This window comes from Oncorhynchus tshawytscha, linkage group LG22 (genome assembly GCF_018296145.1).
Source record: "Oncorhynchus tshawytscha isolate Ot180627B linkage group LG22, Otsh_v2.0, whole genome shotgun sequence".
NCBI classification, from domain to species: domain Eukaryota; kingdom Metazoa; phylum Chordata; class Actinopteri; order Salmoniformes; family Salmonidae; genus Oncorhynchus; species Oncorhynchus tshawytscha.
In genome coordinates this window covers 46228008-46238377 of record NC_056450.1, presented here as the reverse complement: position 1 = coordinate 46238377, position 10370 = coordinate 46228008, and the positions used below count along the sequence as shown (strand labels likewise).

At 43.3% G+C, this 10370-nt stretch overlaps 1 protein-coding gene and 1 long non-coding RNA gene across 2 annotated transcripts in view; one reads left to right on the top strand and one right to left on the bottom strand.

The window, feature by feature from the left end:
• Positions 1-398: 398 nt before the first annotated feature.
• The window catches only part of LOC112221481 (V-type proton ATPase subunit S1), a gene marked incomplete at its 3' end in the record, with an annotated part of 26596 nt that continues 16624 nt past the window's right edge, over positions 399-10370 (bottom strand). Inside the window, 1 exon segment of the mRNA XM_042304357.1 lies at positions 399-563. Within this exon segment, the coding sequence (XP_042160291.1) occupies positions 399-563 (165 nt within the window).
• Positions 3792-10370, top strand: part of LOC121840495 — a 6703-nt gene continuing 124 nt past the window's right edge. Inside the window, exons 1-2 of the long non-coding RNA XR_006079677.1 lie at positions 3792-4528; positions 8805-10370. The exon at positions 8805-10370 is cut by the window's right edge and continues 124 nt beyond it. This is a non-coding gene — a long non-coding RNA (uncharacterized LOC121840495). The remainder of the gene's footprint in view (positions 4529-8804) is intronic.

Here is a 10370-nt window from a genome sequence, read left to right as displayed (position 1 = left end):
ACCCAGTGTATATTCCTAATGTATGGTATACCCAGTGTATATTCCTAGTGCATGGTATACCACGTGTAGATTTCTACACTATAAGATTGGAATAATAAATGTGAAAATGTAATAATTCACAGTATGAAAAGAGGTATTTGAAAAGGATGGAGTTTTGGTCTGCCTGGTGACATCACTAGGCAGTAAATTCGTTAATAACTCTGAAAACGAGCTGTTTTTGGTCTTTCCCTTCCCCACTCAGACCACTCTTTGAAAGATTCCTCTTGCTAAGAAGCCATTTTTGTTTATTTTTGACCATTTTAATAGAAAACAATCACAGTAAGGTACTTAAATTGTTACCCAGAGATGAAATCGGCCGCATTGGGCCTTTAAACAAGGTAGAAAGAAACAGATCTTACCTTAAACTCAACTGGAGGGTAGACTCCGGTCTTCTCCTTGACTAGTTTCTCTCCTCTTTCTCTCTCCCGCTGTCTGTCTCTCTCCCTCTTTCTGTCTCCGTACTGTAATAGGGAGCGCCCTCCTCCCACACCAGCCTCCATATCCATAGACAGAGATGACACATCCTAGGGAGACAGAGAGAGGTGGTAACCACACAGAGACACAGAGAGAGAGAGATGACACCTCCTAGGGAGACAGAGAGAGGTGGTAACCACACAGAGAGAGATAGATGACACCTCCTAGGGAGACAGAGAGGTGGTAACCACACAGAGACACAGAGAGAGAGATGACACCTCCTAGGGAGACGGAGAGAGGTGGTAACCACACATCACAGACACAGAGAGGTGATGACACCTCCTAGGGAGACAGAGAGAGGTGGTAACCACACATCACAGACACAGAGAGAGAGATGACACCTCCTATGGAGACAGAGCGAGGTGGTAACCACAGAGACGATGACACCTCCTAGGGAGGCAGAGAGAGGTGGTAACCAAACAGAGAGAGAGATGACATCTCCTAGGGAGACAGAGAGAGGTGGTAACCACACATCACAGACAGAGAGAGATGATGACACCTCCTATGGAGACAGAGAGAGGTGGTAACCACACAGAGACACAGAGAGAGAGAGATGACACCTCCTAGGGAGACAGAGAGAGGTGGTAACCATACAGAGAGAGATGACACCTCCTATGGAGACAGAGAGGTGGTAACCACACAGAGACACAGAGAGATGACATCTCCTATGGAGACAGAGAGGTGGTAACCACACAGAGAGAGATGACACCTTCTAGGGAGACAGAGAGAGGTGGTAACCACACAGAGACACAGAGAGAGAGAGAGATGACACCTCCTAGGGAGACAGAGAGAGGTGGTAACCACACAGAGACACAGAGAGAGAGATGACACCTCCTAGGGAGACAGAGAGAGGTGGTAACCACACAGAGAGATGACACCTCCTAGGGAGACAGAGAGGTGGTAACCACACAGAGAGAGAGATGACACCTCCTAGGGAGACAGAGAGGTGGTAACCACACAGAGACACAGAGAGAGAGAGATGACACCTCCTAGGGAGACAGAGAGAGGTGGTAACCATACAGAGAGAGATGACACCTCCTATGGAGACAGAGAGGTGGTAACCACACAGAGACACAGAGAGATGACATCTCCTATGGAGACAGAGAGAGGTGGTAACCACTCAGAGAGAGAGATGATGACACCTCCTAGGGAGACAGAGAGAGGTGGTAACCACACAGAGAGAGAGATGATGACACCTCCTAGGGAGACAGAGAGGTGATGACACCTCCTAGGGAGACAGAGAGAGGTGGTAACCACACAGAGAGAGAGATGATGACACCTCCTAGGGAGACAGAGAGGTGGTAACCACACAGAGAGAGATGACACCTTCTAGGGAGACAGAGAGAGGTGGTAACCACACAGAGACACAGAGAGAGAGATGACACCTCCTAGGGAGACAGAGAGAGGTGGTAACCACACAGAGAGATGACACCTCCTAGGGAGACAGAGAGAGGTGGTAACCACACAGAGAGAGAGATGACACCTCCTAGGGAGACAGAGAGAGGTGGTAACCACACAGAGACACAGAGAGAGAGAGATGACACCTCCTAGGGAGACAGAGAGAGGTGGTAACCACACAGAGACACAGAGAGAGAGAGATGACACCTCCTAGGGAGACAGAGAGAGGTGGTAACCACACAGAGAGAGAGAGATGACACCTCCTAGGGAGACAGAGAGAGGTGGTAACCACACAGAGAGAGAGATGACACCTCCTAGGGAGACAGAGAGAGGTGGTAACCACACAGAGAGAGAGATGACACCTCCTAGGGAGACAGAGAGGTGGTAACCACACAGAGACACAGAGAGAGATGACACCTCCTAGGGAGACAGAGAGGTGGTAACCACACAGAGACACAGAGAGAGAGATGACACCTCCTAGGGAGACAGAGAGAGGTGGTAACCACACAGAGACACAGAGAGAGAGATGACACCTCCTAGGGAGACAGAGAGAGGTGGTAACCACACAGAGACACAGAGAGAGAGAGATGACACCTCCTAGGGAGACAGAGAGAGGTGGTAACCACACAGAGAGATGACACCTCCTAGGGAGACAGAGAGAGGTGGTAACCACACAGAGAGAGATGACACCTCCTAGGGAGACAGAGAGGTGGTAACCACACAGAGAGAGATGACACCTCCTAGGGAGACAGAGAGGTGGTAACCACACAGAGACACAGAGAGAGAGAGATGACACCTCCTAGGGAGACAGAGAGGTGGTAACCACACAGAGACACAGAGAGAGAGAGATGACACCTCCTAGGGAGACAGAGAGAGGTGGTAACCACACAGAGACACAGAGAGATGACATCTCCTATGGAGACAGAGAGAGGTGGTAACCACACAGAGAGATGACACCTCCTAGGGAGACAGAGAGAGGTGGTAACCACACAGAGACACAGAGATGACACCTCCTAGGGAGACAGAGAGAGGTGGTAACCACACAGAGAGAGAGAGATGACACCTCCTAGGGAGACAGAGAGAGGTGGTAACCACACAGAGAGATGACACCTCCTAGGGAGACAGAGAGAGTGGTAACCACACAGAGAGATGACACCTCCTAGGGAGACAGAGAGAGTGGTAACCACACAGAGAGATGACACCTCCTAGGGAGACAGAGAGAGGTGGTAACCACACAGACACAGAGAGAGAGAGATGACACCTCCTAGGGAGACAGCGAGAGGTGGTAACCACACAGAGACACAGAGAGAGATGATGACACCTCCTAGGGAGACAGAGAGAGGTGGTAACCACACAGAGAGAGAGAGAGATGACACCTCCTAGGGAGACAGAGAGAGTGGTAACCACACAGACACAGAGAGAGAGAGATGACACCTCCTAGGGAGACAGCGAGAGGTGGTAACCACACAGAGAGATGACACCTCCTAGGGAGACAGAGAGAGGTGGTAACCACACAGAGAGAGAGAGAGATGACACCTCCTAGGGAGACAGCGAGAGGTGGTAACCACACAGAGAGATGACACCTCCTAGGGAGACAGCGAGAGGTGGTAACCACACAGAGAGATGACACCTCCTAGGGAGCCAGAGAGAGGAGGTAACCACACAGAGACACAGAGAGAGAGATGATGACACCTCCTAGGGAGACAGAGAGAGGTGGTAACCACACAGAGACACAGAGAGAGAGAGATGACACCTCCTAGGGATAGAGAGGTGGTAACCACACATCACAGACACAGAGAGAGAGATGATGACACCTCCTATGGAGACAGAGAGAGGTGGTAACCACACAGAGAGAGAGAGATGACACCTCCTAGTGTGGGAGAATTATATACATGATTTGATAACAAAAGAGAAAATGTACATTTATGGGTTCATTCCTGTTCTGGTAAAGTGCATTTTCTATTGAATAGGGCAGAAAGCCGAGAAAGACCATGGGAGTATGGAACAGCCGGGAACACTAAAGGAATGCAGACACATAGACGCCTAGAAATGACTGGACATACAAAGGTCAGAGTGATATATGAAGGAGGGAGTCAGCCAAATGACCCCAGATGAATTACAGGTATCAGTTACATCGCAAGGGAGACACAAGTCTGTTTAATCTTATACAAACATATGAAGAGAAGGCGACCAGAACAGCTAGTCACAGGAAAGGGGGATGTATATTATCTTTAGGTCAAAAGAAGGGTCTTGTAATCATTTTTAATCTGACTGAAAGCAGATGTGGGCGTTACTGGGCTGAACAAGCAGGAAGCACGGATTGGGATGTAACTTAATTTGCATATGGGAGGGACTTATATGGTAGGTGTATAACTCAGAGCGAGGGCTCTGAAAAAAAGTGTGTGTGTTTCGCGGACGGCTCCGGCTTATGATACTGTTGTATTAAAAGTCTACATTGATTTTCATAAAGTTCTTGGATGTGTCATTTTTTAACCGATTTGCCACTACAGACTTGGCGAGCGTTGCCAGGAGTGATGAGAGACCGGGGCGTTCCTGGCTGACGGCGGGGTCTTTTGAGCGATCTGGCAAACACGGGTGGCCACCTAACTATAGCAAGGTAAGCAAAGAACTTGCTGTAGTTATGTTTGCATAGATTGTTTCGGAGATCCTGTCCCAGTGGGGGGAACGTCAAGTAGGTCTCTCTCTCAAATTTCCTAAAAACTATAGAAACGAAAGAACTTTATGAAATTCAATGAATTTGCATGTGTGTAAGCTTGGGAATTGTATAATGAATGTGCATGTTTAGTGAGTAAGTAGGCGGGGGCTGTGAACTTCGCTGGTGTCGGGTGTGTTATTCGGCATGTTGGGCGCAAGCTGCAGTTACCTGCTTATAAAGTCTGAATAAGATAATTATAGAAATCCTACGATACCGCTTCAAAATATTTACCAGAGGGTCTGAATGGGTAGGTCACTTTATTGATAAGTAATCCTGCGATACCGCCTCGAAATATTTAGCTGAAGGACTGTATGGGTAGGCTACTTTACTGATAAGTAGATAGGGAAATATTCATGGCTACCGCTTCAAGGAAAAGGTCTGTACGGATGAGTATTTAGTAAATAAATACACATGGCTTTAAAATGAAGGACTGTACGGGTGAATATTTTAAACACAGAAAGAACGCTGGCCTGATTGTGCGACGTTCAACTGAAAAAGGAAATCCTGCGAATACAAAACGCTCCGTCTAGCTAAACGGGGGTTTATAAAATCAGTAGGTCGCGCCACGATATTGCTCTAACGTAGAATAAAGATCAATACGGGGTGGATGAATAGGATATGAAGACAAGCTGATCCGATTAGACAGTAGTCTCGTCATGTCGTAAAAATCCTATAGGATAATACCAGTTTATGTAGAGGAAGTGTATTAAGCTAGGGGATAAACTATAGGTCGTTTTTAGGTAAAAATGAAGAGTATGCGTGAAAAATCCTATAGGATAGTACCAGTTTATGTAGAGGAAGAGAATTAAGTTAGTTTCTTACCTATAGGTCGTTTTTAGGTAAAAACGAAGGGTGTATGTGAAACGAATGTGAATAAAGAAATTGAATGAATGACAATTCTTTGTGATGAATGAGCAGATTAGAAAGAAGAGGAAGAACAGGCTGTGTGTCTGTGACCAACTGGGAATGCGCAGGCCTCTCTAACAGTTAACAGTGTAATTTGAGAAAGAGAGCGCAGTTAACACTCACTGGGAAGAGGAACGAAATCGATAAATATTGGGCAAGATAAGTTATACAAGGATAAAACATTGACTGGATAATGAGTTGTAAAAAATACAATAGGTGTCAAAAAGAGGTATTAAACAAGGCATGGGTAGTATATAACGGATGCGAAGTAGAAAGAAAGACTAAAATATACTGGTTCAAATAAATCTAGGCGGTCTAGAATAAAGTGAGAAGTCTAGAATACATATTAAAAATATCACGAGCCCCGTAAACAAGATAGAAAGCTGCAATTTAAAAATAGCCTCAGGAATTAAACAGTAAAATAGGCTAAGAGAGAAAATAGCAAGCGGATAAATAAAGAGATAAGAAAGTGCATTACATTATGAATAAGCTGAATTAGAAGGAAAATTATATGAAATAGGATTTAATACACTGAACAAAGTTAAAGTAATAGTATAAGCAAAGATAAAAACACAGTGATATTTGAGGTGCTGTACTAGAATAAGACATTAAGGCTTCTGTAGAATTCAGTAAAACAGTTGTAGACATTATAGAATAGGTTTTACTAGGGGTATTAAGTGATGTGAATAAACTATTATTTGAGAAAGTAGGGTAGATCTGCCTTGGGAAATAGTAAATAAAGTGTATAATGCGATGGGAGTGTTTAGGGGAAATAAATACGTGACATGGAAACAAACGGACTGTTTCTCCCTGGAATATAGAGATAGCGAAATGTAATAAAGCCATAGGGACGCTGAAAGACGCGAACGTTAATTCTGCCAATTCAATTTGAATATGAAGGAGCAAACCAGATAATGTAGGGTAACATTGCCCGGTAAACAGGAATGAATTGGAACAATCACATAAAACCATAACAAAAAGTTTAACTTACCAGCGTTTTAATGTTAATTAACATTCTATCATCAGAAATGCATTACGAGGGGGGAAGCGTAAGAAGTTGTAAGATCAGGGCTAACTAGTGTGGGGGAAAATTAGTGTAAGATGACACTGGAATGCGGTAGCACCCTTTTCAAAAGAACAGTGGCTGATCGTTTACAAATAGCCCCACTTGGAGTCGTTTTGCATTAAAATGGCGGTTTCAATGGTGATAAAATGCGTGGAGGAAGTTGTTTTTGCGTCAAAATACGGAAAATAAACGTATATGAGAAATCACAAACGTGGTAAGATTAGTTAAGAAGAAGAGCAAATTGTAGTGTATGGGTGTTTTCAGTTTCTAAGGGTAGGATACAGATGGCCGAGCAGGGAGGAATTGTGCGTTCTGTGCATGGCTGGAGCTTTTACTGCATGCTTGTGAAAAGTGAGGGATTTTTATTGTTGGCTTGCTGATTTGGAAGGTGGCATGGTGGATGTTAACGACATGTACATTTCTTTTCCAGAAGAAAAGGGGTTACATTTTCAATGGTTTTTTCAATTCAGTTTTAGACTGGGTATGCAGAAGGATGGAAGTGCTTTTGAAAGTGTGGTTAAGATGTTTCTAAAGAAAAGAGAGTGAGAACATTTTAATGGTGTTAAATGCCCTGAACCCTAATAATTTCCTGTGAAGACTGATCAACTTCACTAGAAATTGTTGGAACAGGTGGGATTGAATTATAAAATGATTGAGCAACACCAGTCTCTATTCAAAGTGTACCATCACTTTGAAATTCTATTATTTCCTTGGGAAAAAGATGAAGAGAGGTAATCTTGAATTGACTAGTTATTCAAATAGGTTTATTTATATTAAACATGGGTTCATAGTTGAGATTATCAGTTCCCTGGGGTTATGGTCTTTGGGTAAATACAAAATGTGCTTTGTTCATTCTACATATAAAATGGAAATATATGTAAACAAGGGATAACAGTTACTCCAAATAGGTTATTGGAGTGGGAGTTTCTGCAAGGGTTATGTTGATAACTACATAATCTGTAGCTCATCTGAGAGATTGCCAGTAGAATAAGGGAGTTATCATGGAATGTGATTATCACCACAACAAGTGTGTGTGGAACTCTAACCCACCCTACTGGCTGAATAGTGTGGGACCACTGTGTCTGATGACCTGTGAACTGTCTCTGGAGTGCTATGTACTGGGAGAAGAAAGACTAAAGGGGATAATGACCTTATAGTACCAGGCCACTCATGACAGAAAAACAGAGGAAAAAAGGTGCATGATAAAATAGATGTTACTGGTACTAAAAGTTTTTAGTATAATGTTAATTATTAAAGGGATGATGAACTAAATTGAGTAGGTAAAATTTGAGTTAAAGTAAACACTAAGGACTGTTATCCTGAATATTGGATTGGACAATTTATAAACAACATTTAGTTATGTTTTGAATATGGGAAAACTCTGGAAACTAATCCTGAGATAGGTTGGTTGACAGAACTTGCAGAATATTAGATTAAGGGTTTTTGTTTCTTTTATTTTACAATATCATTGTAATTGGAGTGATACATTGGAATGACATAAGTAATTGAATAAAACGTATAGTCTGTTGTGTGATAACACCCAAGGATGAAGAAGACATTACAAATAGTGGTAATTTATTGCAAATATGCAGTTATTATAATTTACTTTACTATTTTTCTTGTTTGGTCAATTTCTTTTTGTTTTGAGGAAAATAAGTGTCTGAGGGGAGACTGATAAATTGACTAAAAATGATTTGAGAATGTTTAGGTATGTATCAAACTATGAAAGGAATTTAGGAGTAGTGACTTATGTGTTATGGGTTAGAAACTGTAACTACATTGGGGATTCATATGAAGGTTATGATAACAAGGGGGGGTGTTATTTCTAGAAACAATGTATATTAATAGACAAGATAATTCACAGAAAAGGAAGGACAGTTGGTCTTGTAGAAATATAGGGACAATTCTAAGGGTAGATAGAACATTACACACACCTAGATTATGGTAAAAGTAATAAGTAGTGGCATTTTGAAGAAGCTTAGGACTTAGTTTTGTTAGGATTGGATATTCTTTCAACTGGAAGACACTTGACTGAGTACATGTTATTCTTACAGCAGTTGCTGTAGGGACCATAACTTGGATATCATTATGAATATTTTTGTGGCAAGAGGTCAGGTATTTGAGACAGAATGTTTACATAACAGAATGTTTACATAGGGCTGTTATTTAAGAAAGTCTGTTGTCAGGAAATAACCCATGTGTTAGTATGTATGTTTCCAGGAGAAGAGTACATAAGACGCCAGATGGAAGGGCATGGGCTGAATTCTGGAGACTGAGTGTACATCAAGATACACCAGGCTGGGGATATACTTCTTACAGCACCTGCAGTGGTAAAGATCGTCATGTCTCTCTTTGATGGGTGCATAAGTTTCACAAGAAGTAAGGTCCAGCTGAATAATGGGTGAGCTTGAAAACACCATGACAGAGGACGTGAAACAAAACAAAAGAGAGAGAGTGAGAGACTAGATTCCACTGTAGATATACTGGGTTGAGTTTGGGGGTTATTTGGTTTATTTGATAATGTATCATGTGAATAAGGATAGATATTAGGTTAGTTGGACCTAAACTACATGTTGAAGGCTCGATGTGGAAGCCCATTCAGTGTTGAATTACTTCAAGAAGAAATAATGTTGATTAAGGTTATGCACATGCTTATCAGTTGATATAGAGCAAATAGGGAACTAAGTAAAAAAAAATGACATGATTTGGGAACACCTCTCAGAACCTGTGGCCGAAAGGGGAAGACTGGATAAAAGCATGAGGAAGCTAATTAGGGCCTCCATTTTTGTAGAGTCCAGCAGAAACACATCCTGAAAGCATAGAGTCGGGTGAAGAGAGAGTGGGAATTGTCATGGTCTTAGATTTCAGTATTTATGAATACAGTCATGCATAACACATAACATTGTCAATACTGTTATGTTGTGTCTTTTGTTTTACAAGTCTTTTGTTTAGGAAACCAGATGGAGAAGGGTTCGCCAGCTTCAGCTGGAATGTCAGTTTGTGTGATGAGTGATGGAAGTAAGAGAATGTATGGTGTAATCGTAGAACAGAGGCCATAAGTCTTTAAGTATGAATGCCCCACAGAAAGAAGGCAGAAACCTGAACCAGGACGAGAGGTTCCACATCTGATGATCCAAGGAGACCAGAAGGCCCTCTCCCAGTGATACCAGGAGATCCAGTCTACGGTCGAGTGTTCCGAAGGAAGTGGGATCAGCCGAGGAGAGAAGGACCCTACGAGGTGGCAACGGCCACAATCACGGCCGTCCAAGTGAAAGGAAGCAAGACGTGGTATCATCTAAACCACTGCACCCGAGTCCCGACGGAGAGAAGGACACAACCATACAGAGATGAGGACACAGAGGATGCTGATTCACCAGAGGGGACCCCGGAGGGAGCAGGAGCAGAGGAATCGATCAAAGCCCCGGGGAGGACTCAAGAAAATGGCAGACCAGATACAACGAGTGCATCAGCTAACACACTCAGAAGAAGCACCAGGGGAAAAGAGCCTGAAAAGAAAAGAGCCTGAAAAGAAAAGAGACAAACGACCAAAGTTTCCTCCAGTATGGCCAGAAAGCCCAGAAGTGGGAGGGGGTAACATGTCTGCCACTCCTGATGATATACCTGTTGGGGCAGGCCTCTTTGACAGAAGCACTCTACAGAGGGGCTCCGAGGTATTGCCTAAAGAATGGGAACATCTCTTCCCTGAAATGGACACCTTCCAAATGGAAGCCCAGTCCGGCCTGAGGAGGGAGCTTCAGGGGAGGAAAGAAG